The following is a 25,087-nucleotide window of genomic DNA, read 5'->3' as shown; positions in this document are numbered from 1 at the left end:
TGCACCGCCCCCTCACGCCGCGTCCATCCATCCGTTCGCTCATACATGTTCACGCCTGTGCCGCGCTGCAGTTCATCTTTGTAGCAGGAGGAATCGTGCAGAGGGGTGTTTCATAAAGAAGGAGCAGGACAGGCCAGACTTAAAGCTTCATGTTTGTCGAAGAATAAAAGAAAACTTTGACCCTGAAGAGATTTCTGCTTTGAGGGCCGCGTCTCATGGTAGCACAGGAATGTCGTGTCACATTATCGTGCTAAATCCGGTGTATTGGGCTGATTCCAGCCTGTTTGTTCGGGTTTCCTGCTGAGACTCGAGTCTTTATGAAACCCCCTTCTGGCCTCACACACCTAAGTGCTCGGTGGAAGCGCTGAGTGATGGACGAGGCTGGGAAGCGAGACGGGAAGCGAGACGGGAAGCGAGACGGGAAGCGAGACGGGAAGCGACGGCTTCCCTGCAGCAGTCGTAGTGTGTCTGTGATTGTAGTGTCATCTCTCACCGCCGGCCGTGACCTCCCCTCAGCTTTGTAACCGATGACAATAAATGCCGTTTCACACTGTCCACACAAAGTGCATGTTTTAGAGAAAATAAAGTTCATTATTACTGAAGGATGCGGCTCCCTGCTGTGATGTCAGTCCTTAAATTCTCACAAATTTTGTTTTACCGCTTATTTTATTATTTTATTACATTTTGAGCTGCTTGTAAAATATTCAATATTAAGTTTTTTGTGTATCAAATGATTTAACGATGAAAGATCTGATAGTTGTAGGTAGAAACCCAGTGATGGTGGTGCGAGGGAAGAATGCAATGAAAGGTTTAGCTCACAGCACAGAGGATCTGCCTCCTCCCAGATATCTGTGGGTTTTGGATTTTTGCATATTTGTCACATTTATGTGTTTCAGGTCATCAAACAAATGTTCAAATTAGACAAAATGATGCCAGTGATGACAAGATGCAGCTCTTAACGATGATTTCTTTTATTAAAAGAAAGAAAGCTTTCCAAACCTGCAGTGTATGAAAAAGTAAAGCTAACTAACCCCCAAACCCTAACAACCCTCCAGCCTTGGCAGCCTTCAGTGAGTCTTTCACATGGATGTGGAGGAATTTCACTCGGACACTTGTTACACGTTCAGACTGGACTTGCTTGCTGGTGTGTTTGGGATCGTCCTGCTTGAGCAGAGTGCTTCCTCGTGGCTCCATCAGCTACACCAAGTCTATAAAGCTCAAACTAAGAAACCAGGACGGGGCAAATGCTTTGTCACAGGTTCAACTCCAGCTGATTTCTGCTACTGATCCAGGAGCTCACATATGTGAATGTTTTCCAGTTTATCCTTTAAAAATGAAGCGTCGCGGGACAAATGGTATAAATGTGTCTTTGTTTTTGGATCATTTTGTGAATTCAGAGGCTTTTTCCCTGCCTGCGCCCACCCTCTGCCGTCGGTGTGAGTCTGTGAGGATCCAGCAGGGGGCAGCAGCGCTCACGGGCTCAGTGAAGGCAGCGCGGGAAGAAGAGGCGGCAGGAAGCGCTCACACAGGTCTGCGGAGCACAGCCGCTGACCTGCAGCTCCGCTCTCACCTGAACCTTTCTGTCCTCGATCACCTGCGCCGTGTGACCCCGTGACCTGCCGACATGGGCCGGAAGGTGACCGTGGCTACCTGCTGTCTGAACCAGTGGGCTCTGGACTTTGAAGGCAACTGTGAGAGGATCCTGAGGAGTGAGTGAGACCGCAGCGGCTTCTGTTTGATGTGTGAAAGCAGCGCGAGCTCAGGCTGTGGCCCAGCCAATCACGGCCAAGAACAACTCTGCTTTTCATAAAACATATGACGCGTTATCCCCGTGCGCTGTCACAGGGTGCGTGGGTCTGCTGCCACTCGGTAATAATAAATGTTCAGCTCGCTTTATTTCGATTCAGTCTGTGGGAGGCGAGTCACCCACGCGAGTCACCCACGCTCACTGCACATTTCAGCAAACACGCATCAGCAACATGAATCAGTAATAACAAAGAATCCACGCGGCATCATAGCAAAACTACGAGGTGTGTGTGTGTGTGCGTGCGTGTGTGTCCAAACCAGGACACTGATGAAAAATCAAACCATCATAGTTTTGTCAGAAAGATCTTTAAAGGACTCGACTCGACTCGACTCCACCTCTGACCTGAAACCACGTCACCTCCCAGTCAAAGGTCATGTCTTTTACAGTGGACCCTCCACTGTAAAAGACACCCAGACATTTCTGTAGGAGTTGGTGGAAAAACAGGAAAACACAGCTAAAAGTTCCAAATCTCCTTTATAGTTTCTAAAACTGTTTATTGGGCCAGATTTGAGTTTCAGCCAGGCCGATCCCAGCCCCTGGGCCTTATGTTTGATACCTCTCTCCTAGCTGCGTGGAGGATTTGACCCGGGTGAAGGGTTGTCGGAGTGTCCTGGGTGTGTGTGGACACAGGCACACACAGACCAGCCGTGGCTGCTCTGACTAACAGTGACGGAGTCGTCTGCACACTGTGGGTTACTGGAGGTGGACGAGTCACATGACACGAGATCGCGATAAGAAAATAAATAAAACTCATGTTAAATTATTAGTTCTGTCACAGGCTGATTATCAGAGTGATCACAGTCGGTGATATCAGGCAGGTGTGTGTGATACTGCAGTTCTCCCGTCTGCCTGCAGGTATCGAGGAAGCCAAAGCTCACGGAGCCAAGTACAGGCTGGGTCCAGAGCTGGAGATCTGGTACGAGTCTTTTACGTCCTTATTAAACTCACGAGTCATCTGTTGGTCCAACTCTTCTTCTCTGCTTTGTTTCAGCGGCTACGGCTGCGCAGACCACTTCTATGAGTCGGACACGCTGCTGCACAGCTTCCAGGTCCTCAGGAATCTTCTGGAGTCTCCCGTCACTCAGGACATCATCTGTGACGTGGGGATGTGAGTGTTCAGAGTGCAGCGCGAGGCTTTGGCTCCACCTGCTGGATGTGATTTGGCGTGCACCTGTAACGTCTCCTCTCCTGCAGCTCTGACTGTTTCTTGTCCTTTCAGGCCCATCATGCATCACAACGTGCGCTACAACTGCCGCGTCCTGTTCCTCAACAGGTACGTCAGCAAGGCCACACCTCCTCCTCCTTCTTCTTCTCTGCATAGGTCGTAGTCTTCCTCCACATGGAGCTAAACAAACACTTTGCTTCTTCATCATAGAAAAATCCTGCTGATCAGGCCCAAGATGCTGATGGCCAACCACGGGAACTACAGAGAGGTGCGCTGGTTCTCCCCCTGGAACAAGTTACGGTCGGTCACTCTGGAGTTCAGCTTTAATCTGTCACGCGTCTGCAGGTGACCACTTGTCCTTAAACGTGGGTGTGTCTGATGTGATTGGTCCTTTCAGGCAGGTGGAGGAGTATTTCCTGCCCCGAATGATCCAGGAGGTGACAGGCCAGGTAACCTCTGCCGTCGCAGTTACGAGCTCATGTCTGGTGAGAGGTTCTCTTCTGAATTTTGTCGTTTCTGTTTGCAGGACACCGTCCCCTTCGGTGACTGCGTGCTCTCCACGAAGGACACCTGCATCGGCACTGAGATCTGCGCCGAGCTCTGGAACCCCGACAGGTGGGGAGAGGCTGCCAGCATCGCGCAGGTGCGATGGCGCTCGCTCGCTCTCCTGCTAACGTCTGTCCTCTCCTCAGCCCTCACATTCAGATGGGTCGAGACGGCGTTGAAATCTTCACCAACTCGTCCGCAAGCCACCACGAGCTCCGCAAAGCTGACCAGAGGGTCAACCTGATCAAGTCGGCCACCACCAAGGTACGCACCCGAATACGAGGCCGAGCACTGAGCGCGACGGGGCAGTGTTGTACGTGACGCCGTCTGCTGGTGACGTTGCAGAGCGGAGGAATCTACCTGTACGCCAACCAGAGGGGCTGTGACGGAGACCGCGTCTACTACGATGGCTGCGCCATGGTGGCCATTAACGGTGACGTCGTGGCGCAGGGAGCGCAGTTCTCCCTCGATGATGTGGTACGTGAAAAGGTTTCCTGTCACGTATGTCCTGCTGGAGGTTAAACATGACGATGAGCTCGGTGTGTGCGCAGTGATCCCAAAGCTCAGGTGAGATCAGCAGGAGCAGCTCGTTTCAGACACAGGACCACCTGACAGGCCGAGGACACGATGATGTGGGATTATTTTGAATTTTGATTCATGCAAAGCTCCTCAGGTAGAGGAGGGGGCTGTTTTAGGGAAGTGTTTCCTGTGCTGCACTGAGACTGCAGGTGACGGACTGATGTGTGTGTCGCAGCCACCAATCGCAGCCAAGCTTTTAACAGACTGATGGATGTGCGACCCTAAGCACAGACCAACCAAACGCAGCTGCCTGTGTGTAGCTTTCATTAAGACCAAGAAAAGAAAAGTTTAACCTGTTCTGTGAGGCTTTTTATCAAAACCTGCGATGAAGTGTGTGTGTGTGTGTGTGTGTGTGTGTGTGTGTGTGTGGTAGGAGGTGATTACGGCCACTCTGGATCTGGAGGACGTTCGCAGCTACAGAGGAGAGCTGTGTCAGCCTCAGCTGGTGAGAGAGCGCCCCCTGCTGTCCAACCTGTGAACAGCACGAAGCTGCGTTTGTGTTTTTCTCTAAAATGTTATCAGCTCAGTTTCTGTAATGACCTGTGACCAGCAGTGACCATAGTTGACCAGCAGTGACCATAGTTGACCAGCAGTGACCATAGTTGACCAGCTCGACCTCCACATCATCACAGGTTCTCAGCTCCTCCCGCAGCTGCTTTGACCTTTGACCCATCCTCAGTGAGAGCTGCAGAGCTCTGAGGATGGGAAGCAATAAGATTTGCTTGATTTAAAAATGTAAAACCTTGATAGTGTTCGAGTCCCTGTAGGTGTTTCAGAGTTACAGAGCCACGAACGCTCGCACACGAGCCTTCAGTCTCGTGGTCGACCTTCAATCCAAACCAATCAGCGTATTAACCTGCTAACAGGCTGATGCTTTATACTGTGAGGCCAAGACCAATAATACAGGCAGACGATCAAGTGAACTGAAACTGACCTATGACAGGTCGTTCCCCCCACAGCAGAGCTCGTGTTAAAGGTCACGCAGAGGTCACCTGCGAGTGGCGGTGCTGGATGAATGTCAGGTGCTGACGGTGTTCATCTCTCGTGTTTCTCCCTGTGGAAGGAAAGTGACTTCAAACCTTGTCACAGGGTCAAAGTGGACTTTTCTTTGTCCGGCTGTGACGACGTCTACCTGCCCACCCACCAGCCAATAGAATGGCACTTTCACACACCAGAGGAAGAGATCAGGTACGTTTAAATGAAGCTTCTGTAAAGCTCCCAGAAAGCCTCTCTTACAGCTGTTTGCTGCCGCGTGCTTCAGTTTAGGGCCGGCCTGCTGGCTGTGGGACTACCTGAGGAGGAGCGGCCAGGTGAGAAGGACAGGTGTGAGGTCATCTTTGGCTACATTAAGAAGTGTGTGGTTTGGGCCTCTGAGCTATCTGCTCGTTTGTGTTCAGGCTGGTTTCCTGCTGCCTCTGAGCGGCGGCGTCGACAGCTCCTCCACCGCCTGCATCGTCCACTGCATGTGCGTGCTGCTGTGCCGGGCTGTCGAGGGCGGCAGTGAGTACCCTCCACTGATTCTCCTGCAGAGATGCAGTTTAAATGTTCTGTTATATTGGTGAATATTAACCTGTGCAGATCTTCAGTCGGAGCATTTTGAGCTGAGCGTTCAGAGTAAAGACAAATCTGAGGGTTTCAGGAGATAAACAGGAAGCATTTGTGTGGAGGAGCAGCTCCCAGGATGAGCCGAATGATGTAACTTCCTGCCCGCTGGTCTGTCTTCCTCACAGACAGTCGGGTGCTGGAAGACGTCCGCAGGGTGGTCGGCGACGAGTCGTATCACCCGCAGGACCCGAAGGAGCTGTGCGCTCGCGTCTTCACCACCTGCTACATGGCGAGCGAAAACTCCTCCGAGGACACGCGCAACAGGGCCAGAGACCTGGCCAATCAGATCGGCAGGTAGGAAGCGGGTAGATCCATGGTTAAGACCACGACGCTGAGAGGCTCACAGGAACAGTTCTGACTCGTTCTGTCTCCTGCAGCACGCACATGAACATCAACATAGACGTGGCGGTGAAAGGCATTCTGGGTATCTTCTCGGCGGTTACCGGACGGTGGCCTCAGTTTCGTGCGAGCGGGGGAAGTGCGAGAGAAAACCTGGCTCTGCAGAACGTGCAGGTCAGAAGCTGCAGATGTTTGTGGCGTGCAGCGCCTCTGACGGTTTAACCGCGGCGTTCACGTAACGCCATCGCGACCCGGCTGAACTTTGTCACAGTGTTCACTTCCTGTGTGTGTTCCCAGGCTCGGGTCAGGATGGTCCTGGCTTACCTGTTTGCCCAGCTCAGCCTGTGGGCTCGGGGCAGACCCGGGGGCTTGCTGGTGCTCGGCTCTGCTAACGTGGACGAGAGGTACCCGCCGCCGTGTTCGCCGTTTTCACTGTTAGTGCGCCTCACGCAGCATATAGAATAACAGGGTGTCGTCCTGCTCAGCCTCACAGGTTATTTCACCAAATACGACTGCTCGAGCGCCGACATCAACCCGATCGGAGGCATCAGTAAGACGGACCTGAAGCGCTTCCTGCTGCACTGCGCCGAGCAGCTGCAGCTCACTGCTCTGAGAAGGTAAGGCCACGGGGGTCTGCGCCTCTGCGGCCCCCCCCGGCTGCAGCTGCGGTGTGCTTTCACACTGGAGTTATTTCTCAGAGACGCAGCATCTCGTGTGGTTTTTCAGTTTGTCAGTGGTTTTGGTTTCCTCTGCAGCATCCTGGCAGCTCCGCCCACCGCCGAGCTCGAGCCGCTGACAGACGGGCGAGTTTCTCAGACCGATGAGGTGAGACGCAGACGGGAACGGGCCTTCATCACTCTGAGACTTCAGAATGAAATGAGTTTGTATGACAGATATGATTGTTGTCGCGATGCTCCTGCACACAAACCTCAACCCACCAACTCTGCTGCTCCGCCCACAAATGCACTTTGATCGCATCTCAGGGGAAACAGACGGGATTCCCACCAGGACAGGATTTATTCCTAGGAAGCACGTTTCTCCAAAATAATCGACCAAATACTAATTTGCTGTTAAACTGATCTCACAGACATATTACTGCATATTATCAACATATCAGAGACGGAAATGTTTCAGACCTGCTCCCCATCAGAACCTCACCCTTCAGGCCCAGCACAGCCCAGCACAGCTCAGCACAGCTCAGCACAGCTCAGCACAGCTCAGCACAGCTCAGCACAGCTCAGCACAGCTCCAAAGCCCTGCCAGCATCTTCATCCTGCTGTATATATTAGGCTGCCACGATTAGTCGACTATCAAAATCGCCGACGACTAATTTAATAGTCGACGCGTCGTTTGAAGCTTTGTAAGATCACAAAAGACGCAGGAATAAGTAGCAGGATTTAAGAGTGTAATAACGGACTGAAACAGAAGATGGCAGCACTGCATGTACAAGGATGCCAGCTGCCGTTAAACCCCGAAGAAGAAGAAGCTGTGTCCCAGAATAGACCCTGTGCACGAGAAAATGCTAACTTCCTGGTTTGAGACCGGATGTGGGGTTGTACATTTCCGGTAGCTTTACTTTGCGGTCAATCGCTACTGCGAAGATATCCTCCACAATCATGTCCAAAACTCGAAAACGGAAAGATCGCGTTAAGTTACAAAGAGCAGAAGGTGGGAACACTCACCACTGTTGTGTCATAAAAAATCTAATGATCAACTTTGACGTTTAAAGAGTTTAGATCGATCAGTTGTTTACATCACTCAACACAAGCAGAACTGCATCACTGCAGCAGAAGACGCATCGTCCACATTCAGAAGCACATCTCTGTATAGTGACTGGTCTCATGATTTAAACAGGCAAATGTTCAGCATTCAAACTACAGGTGAACAATAGTCAAACCAGATGTTTCCCGTTATGTTGATATCAGCTCGTCAAGTACACACCTACACAGCATGTTAACAAACCATGAAAAAAGCCACACAAAAATGAACGATTGCTGGTAACGGTTTCTATACATTAGTATGTACGAAGGGTATGTTGTGACTTACCTTCAAAATTACAGTGGTCCCTCGCTACAACGCGGTTCACCTTTCACCTCGCTGTTTCACAGATTTTTTAGTGCAAGTTTGCATGCTTATTTTTTTTACATCACATTGTGTCCTGCGTCCTGATCGCTGCAGACGATCTCCTCCGTGACGTCTCTCCTGTACAGTACAGAATCGCTGCATCGATCACTAGCAGTGTGACTGCAGTACTGTATGTCCACGATGTCCACGAAACGTTTTGCACCGTCAAAAATAAAATTGCCTACTTGATTTCACCTATCGCTGGTTATTTTTAGAACATAACACCCGCGATAAACGAGGGACAGCTGAGAAATATAACATTTGAATCCCTTTTATCTTTTGCTCTGAGGCGCGGGGGAAAAATATCGACAAGTCGATGAACATCATTTACAGATATATTGGGTAAATGCCCGAGACATCTATAGAAATGTAAATCGCCGCTTGATTCATTCATTTGCTTAACTTGTTTTGGACCGTAAACCAGGCGCGAATAGGACACCGGAAACAAAGCTCCCCACAGGAGTTTCCGCACCGGAAGTAGCATATGCTAACGTGCACATAGTCTATTCATAGCGCAGCCCAGCTCAGTTTCCAACAATGGCGGCAGCTAGTTAGTTTTAATATTACTCTTATTATTCTTTCTGGGTCACAAAATAAACGTTTAACATATTTTCAGGCGAGAATGTAGCTGTGTAAACCTCAAATATCTGCTCAGTTTATCAAGACACCACATATTTTCAAAAGCGCTCCGACGTTTTCGGAGACGTCTGTTACCCACTAGCTCGATAGCTAACCGGGGGCACGGCTCACTAGAGCCGTGAGAACACCGGACTCCCGGCTTCAAACCCACCGCCGTCTTTCGCTACCCAGGTTAAACATGATATATAAGTCACTTAGATAACTTAAAAATGTTATTTTTTGGCTTTTTTCAGTATTTTATTTGTTCCTGAGTAAATCGGTTTTGCTGAGATTAAAGTTATAGTTTTTACACAGCTGAATAAAAGTCAAGCAGACAGCTGATTATCAGAAGATGAGATGCTCGAGAATATACTCCGGTGTCCTGTTATATTTTAGATAGCAAGGAGTTTATTAAACTTCACTGAAACAATCTGCAGATTTCATTAAAATTTCATAAACTATCATCTTGTCTTTATTTTTAGTTAGCACATACCTGAAACACTTACAGCTGTAAGCTAATGATAGATATATAAGAGCAGATGCTGCTGGTGCAATAAGCTGTAGTTTTACGTCCAATGGATGATGATCTGATTAGTCGACTAATCGCAAAAATAATCGGTGACTAGTCGACTATCAAAATAATCGTTTGTGGCAGCCCTAATATATATTATATTGTATATCTCCCAGCATGCCCCTCTGCTCATAGCGAGAGTAAAATGACTGAGTGCAGCTGAAGTTCAGTCCACGATTTAACCACTTAAGAGTCCACTTTACTGTAACACTGTGAACATGAGCATGCAGTATGACGAAGAGGAGGGGCCCCTGTAACCATCAGGCCCCCCGGCGGGCTGAAGCTTCTTTGTACGCAGGCGACAGGAAGCTAACTGCAGCTCGCTGCTGACTGCAGGCGTCTTTACAAAGTCCAAAGATGTCAGCGTGAAGCGCTCTGCTAGCATCACGTCATGACTGCTATTAAAGACTGTTAGCGCTGTTTGTGCTCCCCCCGCAGGCCGACATGGGGATGACCTACTCTGAGTTGTCTGTGATCGGACGACTGAGGAAGATCTCCAAGTGCGGCCCCTTCAGTATGTTCTGTAAACTCATTCACACGTGGAAGGACGCCCTCTCGCCCTCAGAGGTCAGTCTGAGTGGTCACAGGTATGAAGGTCGTGTCCCCAGCAGCCTAACCTGAAGCAAGCTCGTGGTTTTCCTTCAGGTGGCCCAGAAGGTCAAGCGCTTCTTCAGGATGTACTCGGTGAACCGCCACAAGATGACCACGGTCACGCCGTCCTACCACGCCGAGAGCTACAGTCCTGACGACAACCGCTTCGACCTCAGGCCTTTCCTCTACAACGCAAGCTGGAGCTGGCAGTTCAGGTGCATCGACGACCAGGTAAGCATCATCGCGTTTCTCTCCCGGTCAGAGCGAGAAAAGATGATCAGAGGAGCGGCGCGTTGATGAAGACGAGCTGTGAGCAGGTGTTTCTGTTCTTCCAGGTGACCCAGATGGCTGCAAACACGGCGAAGCGCTAAGAAGCAGAGGTCATCGGCCCTTCGTGACTCCGATGACCACGAAGACGTCCCGCTTGAGCAAAGCCGAAGACCACGGACGATGCTTTTGTGCTTTGCTGACCTCAGTGACATTAATAACAACTGTGGTCCCTTCAAACAATCATTTAAACAGACTGTGAAATCAAAGGGGGCCCCCAGCAGGGGGCGCTTCCTCCGTTTATTTACAGTCTATGATCCAGACACACAATTCTTCTGCTTGTTTTTCTGTCTTTGTGTTTTATTGTGCAGCTTTCTATCGTCCCTGATTATTTCTGATTCTGTCCTCCGTCCAGTTTGTTTTGATCTTGTTCTGTGTAAAATTTAAAGATACAGGATCATTTCAAGTGTCCACGTGTGAAATAAAAGATCTCTTGATTGTGTTTTTTTGTCCTGTATGTGCCGCAGTCAGAACACTGCGTACAGGTTAGGGTTAGACCTGTCGGTCAAAGAGGCCACGCCCCATTCATGCAAACTTTAAGCCTTAATACAGTTCAAACAGGTGAGTTATAGAAACATCCTCCCGCCCTGCAGTTGTTATGAAGGAGGAAATGATCTCTGCAGACCGAACCAGCCTGGGTGTCGCAGCCTGGGTGTCGCAGTCGTCGTGCCAGCAGGTTGCTGAAAAAGCGCACAAACCACGGCGAGCTTCTCGTCTCAGCTTATTCTTCAGCATAGCTGAATCTGTGGCGTGACGTGGATCAGATACAGGTGGTTGTGGGACATTAGAGGACAGCGTGGCATGTCTGAGGGGACGAGGTATTTCATAGGTCAGAGTAATCTGTCGTGGTTTATTCTGGTATTTAAAGCTACACAATATTAGTAATTTCAAAATTACACTTACTAAAAAACTGAAAGTAGCGCCTTTAACTCGAATCAGTCTTTCACCGTTTAGCTAAAGTCACGTGACAATAAGGTTAAAGTGTTTATGAAGAGGTCAGGTGGGGATGGTCCTGTGTTAATCCTCACGTGTGTGAGAAATATCTGGCTGCCATGTTTGTTCTGTCAAAACTGACCGTAGCCAGGGCGATCCAGGGTTTACGTCATACGTGACTGTGAGCGAGGCAGGGGGCGTTCAACACCACCAACATTAAGGTGGAGATCCCAGGAACTTTCTGTACCTGGATGATCAAGCGTGCATGAAGGCTTCACGTGGAGAGCAGCTCAGACTCTGTTCCTTTTGCTCTCACAGGTTTGTCTGCATGCAGAGAGCTTCTTTAATGACATGAATGACTGTTTCACAGCCATTAACGTGGTTTTAACGAAGGCGACATTATTAGCACTGCAGATTCCTTCGTTTCACCCTGATGGAATAATTCCCAATAACTGCTTCAAATACACGATGCTGCTCATTTCTAAATGTGCTGATGACGTCTCTATTTGAAAAACAAAAAAATCCCCTTTTTACTAAAACCACACTGATGCTTGGACTGCAGAGAGGCGGCTCGCATCCATTCCCACAGCTCAGCACTCGAGCTTACGTGATATTTGTTACCCATCATAAACTCAGGTGTTGTCATTTTCCTGACTCAGGCTTCTGAAACCTGGCACGTCCTCTTCTGAGCTCTGCCTTACAAAAAAATGAAGCACTTAAAGATTAAAGAACAGCTCGTGGAGAAACTCCAAGAGCTCTGCGTTCGGTTTCTGAGGTGGAACCCGACATCCGGAGGTCGTTTCATCTTGACGTGACCTTTCTGTTGTGGTGCTAAAACTCTCACGCTCATTAGACTGTGGCGCTTTCGTGACATGCTGTTAATCTGTCTTTTGAACTCTGCTATGGTGCAGCAAAGAAGTCTTCATCATGGACTGTACATAAAAGATGGAAGCAAGGCAAAGTCCTGTTTTAAAGTCTTAAAATGGGCGTGGCTGAACTGAATGACCACAGATCAGAGACACAACGTGGCCGTGTCCTAAAAATGTGTCTCAATGTGTCCATAATTTACTAAATGAATATCACGCTGTGTTAAAGAAGCCTTGAAACTACTGAGGGGTGTACTGCAGATGAAGCTGAACAAAGCCAGGCTTCCTCGGTCTGCACTGCAACATCCAAGCCTAAGAGCCCAGCGTAAGAAGTTATCGACTTCCTGTTAAACCTGTTCTTGGCTTCTTTGTGTGGGTCATGTGACTCTTCTACCATCAGAGACGTTATCTGATGATGATGTAATGGTGATTAAAAATCTCTAAAACATATGAAAATCTGTGCGTAAACTTTGCACGGAGATTAAATCTAAAGATTTTTACACAGAGCGGTGAAAGAGAGCCGAGGCCCACTACAAGGAGCCGATGATGAAATCAGTTAATCATCTTTGGGGGAAAATAAATAATGTGACAGGTTTCTTTCATGCACTTAGGTTATCTAAAAATAATCGTGTTTTTCATCTCAGTAGGGCAAAATAAATATGATGAATACAAAGTAAAGATTACTGTTATCAGGATTCTGTGTTAGCCGCAGGCCAAAGATCAAACTGATTTTACACGTTGGGCCACACACAGCACACTCTGGTACCGACGTTTAAACACACGTTTTATCCCTGAGATGTCCGAACACGTCTCAGATACACGATGAAGAAATCTGACAGCACGACTCTTTGGGATGAAATAAGAAATCAAACAAACGTGTGGTCAGAGCTGCGATGGTAGAAAACAGAAAATGTCCTTTTGTGTGGAATTAACTGTTTATGTATTACTTCATTAGTAATGGTCATAGTGAGTCTGTGGCAGCAAGAAAAGCTTAATAACCTTTTAAAATACATTTAAAGGTCCAAACTTTTCGGCCCTCCTTCATATTTCCTGACGCTGTCCGTGGGCCGGGCTGGACTCGAGCTGATTTTGGCCCCTGGGCCTTATTTTTGACACCCCTGGTGTGGCTGATGTAGCTGGATCAGATCAATAATCTCAGAGGTGCAGACTCCAACCAGTTCATCCATTTGATTTGACCCACATTTAACAGAAACGCCAGTTTTCCCTGTTGTCCCTGTTGACGCCATCACTATTTACAGTGTTTTCGTGTCTCCGTGTGACGTAACTGTGACGCTCGCGCCCTTTTTCTCCAGGTGAGTTTATCTGCGTGGATTAATGACCTTCACGCGGTAAAGCGAACCTGACTTTCGTTGCTGGCTTCCTGCTCCGGCAGCTCTGAGCACGTGACTCTGTGCTGTGGGTGGAGCTTGACTGGCGCAGGAGGAGGAGGAGGAGGACTTCCTCCCGCACGCTGCGCTGCTTTCTGTTTCAGCGCCTTCTTGTTGTTGTTCTGGAGTTTGGACGGACTCCGACACTCTGATCTGAGCCGTCACTCACCTGCCGGATGGAGACGGACAGCCTGCTGTCCGGCAGCCTGGACGGAGCCTCCGGGGAATATGGCTCCAGGACCGGCTCGGAGCGCGGAGGGGCCCCGGGCAGCAGGAGGATGTCGTACTCGGTGTACGGGGACTCGAGCAGTGTGGACAGGGAGCCAGGTGAGCGGCTTTTAAGTTTGCAGCTGTGGCAGTGAGCTGGGAAAAGTTGTCATGTTGTGAGTACCGGATCAGCCGATCAGCTGATTTACTCAGGTGAGCGCAGGCAGGTAGTGTTTTTAGGCTCAGGTTAAACACGCCCACAGCTGCAGAGTCAGAGCTTCCTCACACAGATGACTTTTCTTTATTATTTTAATCCAATCTTATTCCCGGTGTTTTGATTCGCAGCGTTACTGACGAGAAAGGGAAGCTCAAAGATGGAAATGCAGATGTTCCAGATGACCTGGAACATCTGAAACATGTGAAAGTACTTTTTAAAGTACACTGCTGTGCAAAAGTCCTGAGCCACTGCTCTTTTTAAAAGGTGCACAATTTATTGGAACATGTGCAGACAAACATATAAGACAGAAACAGATTTTGAACGTTTCTAAAAAGGGCATATTTGGTGAGAGCAGCTTCATCCTGCAGCTCTCGGTCGTCTCTGTGAGGATCTCCAGGCTGAAGGACGCTCACAGCTCTCCTTTGGATGTTTCCAACACCGAGTCAGTAACGCTGAGGTCTGAATGTGGATCAGACCTGGTCCTGTGAGCTTCACTCCAGTCCTTGTGTCATTTTCATTCCTCAGCCTTTCCTCCCGTTTCCCTTCATAGCCGCCCGTCCACCGAGACAGTCCTGGCGAGGCTTCAGTGAGCAGCAGACGATCGGCTGAAGGTCCACATCAGCTCTCAGCTCCTGTGTTTCTTAAGCACATGCCTCTCGGACACTGTAGATAGATTTTATTAGGCCCCACACTTCTTCTTCTGTCCTCCACGGTGCAGTTTTCTTAAAGTTTTCAGTGTTTAGTGACTTAACAAGTGAATAAAAACATCCCCTTGAAAATGGTCAAGTACAAGGACTGAGGATGAGGATGAGTGAAGAAGCAGCCTGTGTCCAAAGAAAGACTTTCAGAAATCTGCAGAGCTGTTGCTTACAGGACCGTCCGGCTCCTTATAAGCAAGAAGTGAGAGGTGGCTCAAGACTTTTGCACAGTACTGCAGGGTTTTATTGGTCCTTGAGGTCAGATTGTGCTGTATGAGTCGGGCACCCCTGGTTGAAAGGCTTAAAGTCTGTCCTGTGTTCCCGTCTGTGGTTAAGTGATTACTGCTGATCGTGTCTGAACGACCAGCCTGTTTCTGAGGTGAAGCTGGATGTGTCTGTGTGGGAGGCTCACATGTTATCAGATGTACCAGAGAAACTAATGATGTATTTACACAGATCTTTAGTTATTGTAATAATTAGGCAGCATAAGTTTTCACCAGTTATTAACTACTTTGTCTTTTCTCACAATAAGTAATCCTTTGGTTGCTCTGACTTGCTGGTTATTCAGTGTTTGGTGACTGTGCGAGTGCTGGAGGAAAACAGGTCGTCAGTGAGTGACTCTGAACTGTGACGTGTTTAAGGAAAACTCAAAAACACCAAAGAAGAAGAAGCTAAATGACTCAGTGGATTCACTGATGGAGGAAGCATCAGATTTTACATTTAAACTCAGATTTGACAGCAAAGCAGTCGGTCTTCCTTTTCCAGAGGGTGGAGTTCTCCGTCAGTGTTAGTCAGAAGGCCGTCACGCAGACGTGGAGGACGTTTCAGAGGAAACACACGCCTGACTCAGTCTCAGCCTCTTTAAACTCAATAAAATCCTCCTCAGGATGGTTTTTCTGAAACCACCACCAAACCTGCAGACACTTCCTGTTTTTATTTTTATTTCACTTCAAATGTTCAAAATATTCTTTTCTTGTCTTTTTTCTAGACTCAAATTTATATTTTCATGTTCAAATTACTTCAAATCAAAAACTAAATTTCACAGAAACTCAAACTTGAAACTGAAATGACTTCAGTGGAGTTTTTTTTTTACACCTTGCTGCTGCTGTGTGTGTGTGTGTGTGAGAGAGAGCGCCGTTTAAAGTGTTGTCCTGTCAGTGACACCCACCACAACCACCCCCAGTGACACATTCTGCTGTGATGCATCGATCAGCAGCACTCGGTGTGTGTGTGTGTGTGTGTCTGTGTGTGTGAGTCATCATGTCTGTGTAAGTGCTGGATGGAAAGGTCAGAGTGGTTAAACTTGATCACCTGACAGCTGCTAAACTGTCGACTCTCTTTGCGTGTCCACATTATTTCTGAGCTTCTGTCCAAACCTGCACGTTCAGCACACACGTGAGTGAAACGTGTCACAGGTTTGAGTCCAGAGTGACAGATTCATCAGGTTAGTCCAGAAGCTCCATGCAAACCTGAACCACGTCTGACTGAAGCTCTCACAGGGCTGGACACTTTGTTTCTGATGATGTTGATTTTTGTCCACAGGAAGTAAATGTTTCTCTCAATGGTCAATGGTAACTTTATTGTCCCTAACGGGAAATTGATTTGCAGTATGTCCGTACAAACAAAAAACAGACAACCAACACATCACATACACTCACCAAAATAATATAATGTGTTGTATTACACATAGACTGTATATAAAAGAAGGACACACGGGCCTTACTGACACCTGTTGGTTTGCGTTGGCACCATGTTTGTTGGTTAAAGGTGTACGTTTTCACTCTGGTATTAAATACGAAGCTCCTGTGCTTCCTCTTGTGGTTCAGCTGCCCTCCCCTCAGCCCGGCCGGGCCCCAAACCTTCTCTTTTCTACTCGTTGTATTTCACTCTTTTCTCACCATCCACAGGTGACGAGGAACTCTACATCCAACAGGCTGTTGTGTTCATCGAGGACGCCATAAAGGTGAGAGAACAGAACTTTGTCAAATCCTCCACTCTCATCCTCCTTCATGATTCCTGCACTGTGAGAGCTTCTGGAAAGCAAGCCTGCAGGAAAGCATTGTCCCTACACTTATAGACAAAATAAAACACCCGTAGATTATTATTTGTACTGAAGTATTCTTCCTGATTACAGTACCGCTCCATCAACCACCGAGTGGATGCAGGCTCCCTCCGCCTGTATCGATGGTACTACTCTGGGATAATCCAGTGGTAAGTAGCTCAAACTCTGATGGAGTTCAGAGCAACCGCAAAATATTTACATATGGAAATTCTGACCTTTCACCTCTGACCTCTGTCCCTGCTGCATGCAGTCGTGGAGCTCCAGAAATTTACCATTTCAGTTATTTCCACACAGTAAATGCAAACTGTGCTTTTCTTATTCAGGTAAGCTGAGACACTCACTGGAAACACCTGTTCAACTGCTCGTTAACGCAGTGATCTAATCAGCCAATCACGTGGCACCAACTCAGTGCATTTAGGCGTGTTCGACACGGTGAAGACGACCTGCTGAAGTTCAAGCTGAGCATCACAATGATGCAGAGAGGGGATTAAAGGCACCACAGTCCAGTTTAATGTCCGATAATATTTTCACGGCCTTTAAGATGTGGCAGATAAATGCAACAAAATAAGCGATCCGACCGAGACATATATATATATATATATATATATATATATATATATATATATATATATATATATATATATATATATATATATATATATATATATATATATATATATATGTATATATATATATATATATATATATATATATATATGTATATGTATATATATATATATATATATATGTATATATATATATATATATATATATATATATGTATATGTATATATATGTATATGTATATGTATATATATATATATATATATATATATATATATATATATATATATAATAATAAACGCGAATTCACTGTGTAATTGTGTAACTTTATCAGCAGCGTCCTCCTGAAGTGCACCAACAACATTGAGAGTAACATCCTCCTCTCTGCCCCTTAATGCTCTCTGGTCGCTATGGTAACGCATAAATATTTCTTTCAAAATAAGACGCACAACTACAAAGATCCCGGGAAACCGAGTTAACAATAAAACCATAAATTTCACACCCGAGCCTCAACTCTCGCGGCCCGGTACCGGTCCGAGGCCCGGGGGTTGGGGACCGCTGGTTTAAGGCACATAAGACGGTGCAGAGTTCACCGAACACACGAGTCCTGCACTGCTTCTGCTGCATCGCTGTGACTGCACGAAACTGAACATGTACACGTGATCTTACGTGTTGGCTACAAGAAGCCCAAATTAAGAGAAGTAAGGAGAACAGTCGTAGTGCTCAATTATCCTCTGATATCTATTTATATAGATGATATTTCACAGCAGGTTCACCAGGCCTGGGTCGCTCATTCAAAAACAAGAATTTACACCAAGCAGACATAACATTATGACCACCTGCCTAATACTGCGTCGGTCCGTCTGACCTGTGTGGCGTGGCCTCCGCTCGACCCCCGAGCGGACTGTGTGTCCAGCACATCCCGTTCCTTCCCTGGATCACTCTGACAGATCCCGCCCCCCGCAGGCCGGGAACACAGAGCTGCAGGTTTGCAGATGTTCTGACCCAAACTGTCAAACTGGCTAAAAGCGTAACAATCGCACGTTTTTCTTCCTCTAATATCAACTTTGAGGACAAGATGGTCACCTGCTGCCTGATAGATCCCGCCCACCAACAGGTGGGAGGTTGACTCTCTTCACCTGTCAGTGCTCAGAATGTGTGATCGGTGTGTTTTTGAACAAAGTCTCTACATGTGTGAAAACTAAAATATCTCTGACACGAAACAGTCGACTTAGATGCTGCATCAGCTTCTCTTCACTTCCTGTTTTTCTGCACTCAGTAACTTTGGCGCTGAGACAAAACAAAGAGAGGCTGAATGAAAAAACATGTTCTGCTCTGTCTGCATTAAAATGACTTTAACAATTATTAACAGAAATAACAGAGTTCATTTTTGTGCCTTATAACCAGCTGCAGTTCTGCCTACAGTAAAACCTGCTCCTTATTCACAGTGTCCCACGGTGTCCCACGGTGTCCCACGGTGTCACAGATATGTCCCACGGTGTCCCACCGTGTCACAGACATGTCCCACAGTGTCACAGACATGTCCCACGGTGTCCCACCGTGTCACAGACATGTCCCACAGTGTCACAGACATGTCCCACAGTGTCCCACCGTGTCACAGACATGTCCCACGGTGTCCCACCGTGTCACAGACATGTCCCACAGTGTCCCACCGTGTCACAGACATGTCCCACAGTGTCACAGACATGTCCCACGGTGTCCCACCGTGTCACAGACATGTCCCACAGTGTCCCACCGTGTCACAGACATGTCCCACAGTGTCACAGACATGTCCCACGGTGTCCCACAGTGTCACAGACATGTCCCACGGTGTCACAGACATGTCCCACGGTGTCCCACAGTGTCACAGACATGTCCCACGGTGTCACAGACATGTCCCACGGTGTCCCACAGTGTCACAGACATGTCCCACGGTGTCACAGACATGTCACAGACATGTCCCACGGTGTCACAGACATGTCCCACGGTGTCACAGACATGTCACAGACATGTCCCACAGTGTCACAGACATGTCCCACAGTGTCACAGACATGTCCCACGGTGTCCCACGGTGTCACAGACATGTCCCACGGTGTCACAGACATGTCCCACAGTGTCCCACGGTGTCACAGACATGTCCTGTTGGCTCTGAGTGTCGTGGCTCTTTCCGTGGACGCTGCTTTAAAAATAGCTGGGTCCTATTCTGAGCTGTGAGCGAGAGCGTCGAGACCTCAGATCAGTTTTCTGTGAGACGCTTTAAAGAGTCACAGCGACAGTGACCCCAGCGGGGGGAGGGGGGGGTTCATGTTTACAGGCGAAGCTGCTACACAACAGAAGTGTTCACATGTGGTCTCCTTACCAAATGTTAAATAGAAAGTTAATCCAAAAAAGGGAAAAATGAGTAAATGTCCAAGTGAATGAGGCCGTGTGGGAATATGGGAACCTGAGAACAGCTGCTGCTGATTGGTTAGCAGCCAACAAGCTTTTTATTAAAAGTCATGTTTCTGCTTCTCTCAGCCACAAATGAAGAACTTGTGTTGCCTGTTGTGCGACAGGCTGAGGATTTTAAAGCATGCTGATCATGTATGACCTGCTGCAGCCCTGCCTGAGGGTGCAGGGTAGGAAGAGCTGAGGATCCGTGTTTGTGCTTTAAAGCTACACTGATGAAAATCTGCAGATGATGTTTAAAGGTCGCCCTGAGAGCGCTCGCGGTGTTTCTGTGGTACGAGTTTAAAGAGCCCTCCTCTCTCTCCGCCTTCAGGGGTTTGGGTCTGACCATTGCCGCGGTGCTGCTGCTGGCCTTCGCGGAGCGCCCGTCCTCCTTCTCCATCTCCTCGGACCCCCGGCATCGCTCTCCAGCCTGGCAGCCTCCCTGCGGCCTCACCGAGAGCATCGAGATGATCTGCCTCATCATCCTCTCTGTAGACGTCGCTGTTAAGGTGAGCGGGGAAAACCCGGGAAAACCCATTTAATCAGAGTAAACTTTCCCATCGATCCGGTTCTGGATGTGTTTTTTTCCCGCAGAGCTATTTGATTGGCTGGGAGGAGTTCAGGAAGAGCAAATGGCTGATTGGCTACACTGTGGTCATTTTGATCTCTGTCATGGACTGGGTGCTGTCCGTCAGCATGGTGTGTGATGAGGTGAGGATCAGTCCAGGTTTGATTTTTCTGCTATACAGAAAATACAGAAAGGTCAAAGGTCAGGGGACGTAAACCTGTCAAAATAAAATCCCGGGTTGATGTTCCTTCCTTCTTCAGAAACTGAGGGTGCGGCGGCTCCTGCGGCCGTTCTTCCTCCTGCAGAACTCCTCGCTCATGAAGAAGACGCTGAAGTGCATCAAGAGGACGCTGCCGGAGATCGCCAGGTATCCCAAACCCGTCAGCCTGTTGGGACGTGCTCTGCTGTTCAGGAAGCACAACTCACCCACATCATTTGTGTCGTCGCGTTAAATCCAAACGCCAGCGGTGAGATGGAGAGAGTGTGAGCAGATCTCAGAGTCTCCTCTGACCATCGCAGAATAAATGAAAGATTCAAAGAGGGTTTGTTGCTGGGTGTTAGCTGACTGTCAGGAATGAGCCTCACCTGCTTCACCTGTGCGAGCTCTCGTTCAGACCGCCACAGCTCCTCCTGTGTGGTGAGGTCAGCCGGCACAGAGCGGCACGCTGGTCGGTATTTTCTGTGATCTGTGCTGAAACTAGAATGAAACTCTCACTTGGTTTGTTATTTCTAATTTCACTTCTGACTCGCTGAATAAAAACGCCACCGCAGACATCAGCGCACTCTCACTTCCTGTGGCCGCAGGCTGCTCATCGAGCAAAGCAGCGACTCTAGAACTAATAAATGATTGCTCACGTTTTGCTTTTTAAACTGTTACAGCTTTATTCTTGAAAACCATAAAACTGCTTCGGGATTTTTGCCTCCATCTTCCTCCTTTGAACAGATTTGGTGCCGTATGATTGGCCCACACAGCTGAGCTGCCCACTGATGATGCTGCTCAGTGGGCACGCAGGGAGTCTGTTATCATCCTGAATATAGGATGAATAATCTTCACGTGATTAATACTCAGTTTATTATGAGGAAATATTTAAAAGGCGACACTGTGACCGCAGGTCAGTGAACGAGACGACGTTTGAATCGGGGCTGATTCACTCTTTAAGATTCAGAGCATCTCCCAGTATGACGTTTAGTGTCAGCTGGATGATGATGATGATGATGATGAGCTTTAATCAGAGTTTAGGAGCAGCTGTGGGTTAAAGGTTAAACATTGTGTGTGTGATGTCTCTGCAGTGTCATCCTGCTGCTGGCTCTCCACCTCTGCCTCTTCACTATGATCGGCATGCTGCTGTTTGCTAAAAATGAGGTGAGTTCAGGTGTTCATGAACACGCCCTGTTAAACTGAACACACTGGCTTTGTACAGACGTGTGTGTGTGTGTGTGTGTGTGTGTGTGTGTGGACACACAAAGTAGTTTAAATAAAATATGACACTAACCTCACAGCAGCCATAATGCTAACCACATGTGCTCAGGATTTTTGAAATCATATCCCAAAACTGGAGCTCCGCCTTCTTTAATGGTCTGTTAGTACCGTGACCTCACAGCAGCCATGTTATTGGTCACATGATGTCATTAAAATGCTCCAAAAGGCTCCAACAGCACAAACACGATGCAGAGGTCCAGCTCAGGTGAAGCTAGCAGCTTCAGCCGCCTGTGTCACCGTCCACCTGCCAGTCAGAGAGGCCACGCCCCTAATAATACAAAATCAGTTTAAAGAGTTGAGCTACAGAAACGTCCTCCCCCCGTGCAGACATGATCCACAGAGACCAAACAGTTTGTGTATCAGGCTGTAAACGTGTTTATTTCTGCTGTGAAGTTTTAACATGGGAGTCTATGGGGCCTGACTCCCTGCTGCCTCTGCTGGGCAGTAGAGGAACTGCAGGTTTGGTGTCAGCTCATCGCTCCATGTCTGTGTTTGTGCTCAGGACCCGAAGAAGAACGGCGAGTGGGAGTTACACTTCAGAAACCTGCCGAGCTCCCTGACGTCTCTGCTGGTGCTGCTCACCACAGCCAACAACCCTGATGGTACACGATCGGTCGCGCCACGGTCACGCCACGGTCACAGACAGTTTAATGTTAATGCCATCATCTTCTTTTGCTGTGTCACAGTGATGATCCCCGCCTACTCCCTAAACAGATGCTACGCCATCTTCTTCGTGGCCTTCAGCGTCATCGGTAAGCAGCCGTTATTTATGACCCCAGCATTGAGGTGTTTGACAGTCAGGCTCACAGGAATGCTTGTCGTCCCGGCAGGAACCTACTGTCTGATGAACCTACTGACAGCCATCATCTACAACCAGTTCAGGGGATATTTGCTGGTGAGTCACTCACACATGACTGAGCTCTTCCAGTCTTTGCTTCAGGGATTTATTTTGACTCAAGACGCGGCGGCGGCTGCTCCCAGCTGGAAAAGTGGGCGTGTCCACGAGCTGTGATGTAGGTTTTGTGTTGGAAACGGGGAAAAACAAGCCCGGAGTGTGGGAAGTAGTCACGGGGAATGGGCTGAGGGCCACTTCATCCTGTGAGGTATGAGAGGCGGCTCGCGTGAGACGCGGACGATCCCACGACCTCAGGCTGCTGACGCCTACGTTTCCCACAATGCACAGCACAGTCTCACTATGGTTTGTCAAGCACTTTTTAATCGGCTGATTCGTGCTCTTGGATTTTGCTTTTTATTCACAGAAAGGTCTCGTTTGTATTCACGTGTGCCCCGACACCTCCGCTCGTTTTCACACTTCACTCGTGTTTTCTTCCACTGCTTCCTTTCGTGTTCACTCGTTCTTTCCTTCTTTGGTTTGTGCAGCAAACGGGACTCGGTAGGTTTGGGTCGGTGGTTCAAACTCAGTTTCAGTGACGACCGCACAGGAAGCGAGAATCACATCAAGGGCCGCTCAGATCCATCGTTTATTCATTTGTCATGTCGAGTGTGGCTTTAACGGCCTTCACAGGTCTGCATGTGCACCGCTGCACGCCCACAACCACGTCAGCTCGGTAGCTGCAGGACGTTTGATCTAAACTGTGAAACTTCCTCCAACACCTGGAGATTTGATTTACTCCTCAGCCTGACAGGTTTGCAGTTCTGTTGTCACCCACCGGGCGGGTGGAGGGCAGGCTGAACAGGGGGCCTCAACAATGACGTCTCCTATGATTTTCAAACTGCATCTCCTAAAAACTCTCGGACCAGTTTAGTAATTCTGTGTTGTAGAACTTGTTCTTCTGGATTTGTCCCAGCTGAAGGTTCTGCTGCAGCGGCAGCGCTGACCCACATCACGTGGACTAAACTGCAAAACCAGGATTTGTTTTATTGTGAATACGCGGCTCTGTAGGTGCAGGTGCGCCTGTGCAGACCAAAGCTCAAACCTTGATCAGCAAGCCAGACTTAAAAACTCCTGACGCAAAACTGTCCTCCTGCTGAAACACATGCATGTCAGCAGCTGACTCTAATGCAGAACAATGCATTGTAACCAGCAGGCCCTGCTGCACGCTGCAGAGCGCCATTCCCCACATCTGTAAGGTGACCTTACAGATGTTTGCAGGTTACATCCTGCAGAATCACGTGTGGGAAACGTGAATGTGCAGCGAGTGAAGAAGCACAGAGTTTTTAAAGTAATCCTGACTCGCTCGCTGTGAGTCACACGTCTGACTCCAGCGTCACACAGAAACCAGCAGGAGGACCATCCCCCTCGCAGCCCGACACGAGGCTCTTGAAACGCCGCTTTTTACAGGCGAGTCAGTACTGCCACCTGCTGGAGGATTAGAGGCGTCTCAGTGGACTTTAAAGCTGCAGCGTTCAGGCCTGTAAGTCACCTCATCGCCCTGCAGAAACAAAGAGTGGCAGAAAAATCCCACAGAAGATCTCAGACATCCAGGGAAGTCTGCACGTTTGCTTTTTGATACCGAGTGTCCACGTTTGTCTAACACGCTCTGAGCTTTGTGCCGTTAAGCTGCAGCAGCTGCAGTCAGAGATCTTCACAAAATCTTTCCGCTGCTGCTTTTGTCCAGATGTCGGTCCAGACGTCATTCCTCAGGAGACGACTCGGCATCCGGGCAGCTTTCCAGGTCCTCACCTGCCGGGGAGCCCGACGGGCTGCTGGGTAAGACTCGCACAAGCAGGCGCAGTTTTTGTCATCGCTTCAGAGGAAACGCTTCAATACGAAGAGTAATCTCACACACACACACACACACACACACACACACACACACACACACACACACACACACACACACACACACACACACACACACACACACACACCTGTCTCTGATTTAGGGAGCGCGCTCGTGTCGACGCTGTGCTGGAGGTGATGTCCAGGGTCAAGATGAAGAGATACTACAGAGCAGCCATCACTACGGTCAGAGCACACACACACACAGACAGACACACACACACACACACACACAGGCAGACACACACACACACACACACACACACACACACACAGGCAGACACACACACACACACACACACACACACACAGGCAGACACACACACACACACACACACACACACACAGGCAGACACACACACACACACACACACACACACAGGCAGACACACACTCACACACACACACAGGCAGACACACACTCACACGCACACAGGCAGACACACACACACACACAGGCAGACACACACTCACACACACACACAGGCAGACACACACTCACACACACACAGGCAGACACACACTCACACACACACACAGGCAGACACACACTCACACACACACAGGCAGACACACACACACTCACACACAGGCAGACACACACACACACACACAGGCAGACACACACACACACACACACACACAGGCAGACACACACA

At 48.5% G+C, this 25,087-nt stretch overlaps 2 protein-coding genes across 5 annotated transcripts in view; both read left to right on the top strand.

The window, feature by feature from the left end:
* The first annotated feature begins 1,470 nt into the window (after window positions 1–1,470).
* nadsyn1 (NAD synthetase 1) lies at window positions 1,471–10,714 on the top strand. 4 transcript variants are annotated; one of them, XM_084925810.1, is made up of 21 exons: window positions 1,471–1,709; window positions 2,663–2,723; window positions 2,799–2,915; window positions 3,027–3,080; window positions 3,183–3,272; window positions 3,370–3,421; window positions 3,499–3,587; window positions 3,665–3,782; window positions 3,864–3,995; window positions 4,471–4,542; window positions 5,161–5,285; window positions 5,359–5,407; window positions 5,495–5,597; window positions 5,828–5,996; window positions 6,080–6,215; window positions 6,339–6,445; window positions 6,527–6,658; window positions 6,797–6,866; window positions 9,793–9,921; window positions 10,000–10,176; window positions 10,281–10,714. In XM_084925810.1, exons 1-21 carry the CDS (start codon window positions 1,625–1,627, stop codon window positions 10,314–10,316), a joined length of 2,103 nt encoding a protein of 700 aa, XP_084781936.1. In that variant the 5' UTR covers window positions 1,471–1,624; the 3' UTR covers window positions 10,317–10,714. The 4 variants fall into 4 exon arrangements, with proteins under 4 accessions (XP_084781936.1, XP_084781918.1, XP_084781945.1 ...); XM_084925792.1 differs by having other exon boundaries at window positions 5,359–5,597; XM_084925801.1 differs by lacking the exon at window positions 1,471–1,709 and adding an exon at window positions 1,723–1,846 and having other exon boundaries at window positions 5,359–5,597.
* Window positions 10,715–13,420: 2,706 nt separating this feature from the next.
* tpcn2 (two pore segment channel 2) overlaps window positions 13,421–25,087 on the top strand; it is a 20,791-nt gene continuing 9,124 nt past the window's right edge. Inside the window, exons 1-12 of the mRNA XM_084925782.1 lie at window positions 13,421–13,786; window positions 16,489–16,544; window positions 16,716–16,792; window positions 19,969–20,146; window positions 20,232–20,348; window positions 20,466–20,572; window positions 21,496–21,568; window positions 22,188–22,287; window positions 22,372–22,437; window positions 22,516–22,580; window positions 24,265–24,356; window positions 24,533–24,614. Of these exons, the coding sequence (XP_084781908.1) occupies window positions 13,636–13,786; window positions 16,489–16,544; window positions 16,716–16,792; window positions 19,969–20,146; window positions 20,232–20,348; window positions 20,466–20,572; window positions 21,496–21,568; window positions 22,188–22,287; window positions 22,372–22,437; window positions 22,516–22,580; window positions 24,265–24,356; window positions 24,533–24,614 (1,164 nt within the window). The 5' untranslated portion in view covers window positions 13,421–13,635. The remainder of the gene's footprint in view (window positions 13,787–16,488; window positions 16,545–16,715; window positions 16,793–19,968; window positions 20,147–20,231; window positions 20,349–20,465; window positions 20,573–21,495; window positions 21,569–22,187; window positions 22,288–22,371; window positions 22,438–22,515; window positions 22,581–24,264; window positions 24,357–24,532; window positions 24,615–25,087) is intronic.

The sequence above is a fragment of the Perissodus microlepis genome, chromosome 1 (assembly GCF_051167445.1).
Source record: "Perissodus microlepis isolate ML-2025 ecotype Zambia chromosome 1, ASM5116744v1, whole genome shotgun sequence".
NCBI lineage: Eukaryota > Metazoa > Chordata > Actinopteri > Cichliformes > Cichlidae > Perissodus > Perissodus microlepis.
The sequence above is the reverse complement of the archived record's forward strand: the minus strand, read 5'-3'. Positions and strand labels throughout refer to the sequence as shown.

Bases quoted from the DNA above. Each gene is read 5' to 3' on its own strand.
- nadsyn1 (XM_084925792.1), top strand. From the start codon at position 1,625: ATGGGCCGGAAGGTGACCGTGGCTACCTGCTGTCTGAACCAGTGGGCT. The intron at 5,598-5,827 runs GTGAGTACCCTC...TCTTCCTCACAG, and splicing joins CCGGGCTGTCGAGGGCGGCA to ACAGTCGGGTGCTGGAAGAC. The intron at 6,216-6,338 runs GTCAGAAGCTGC...GTGTGTTCCCAG, and splicing joins TGGCTCTGCAGAACGTGCAG to GCTCGGGTCAGGATGGTCCT.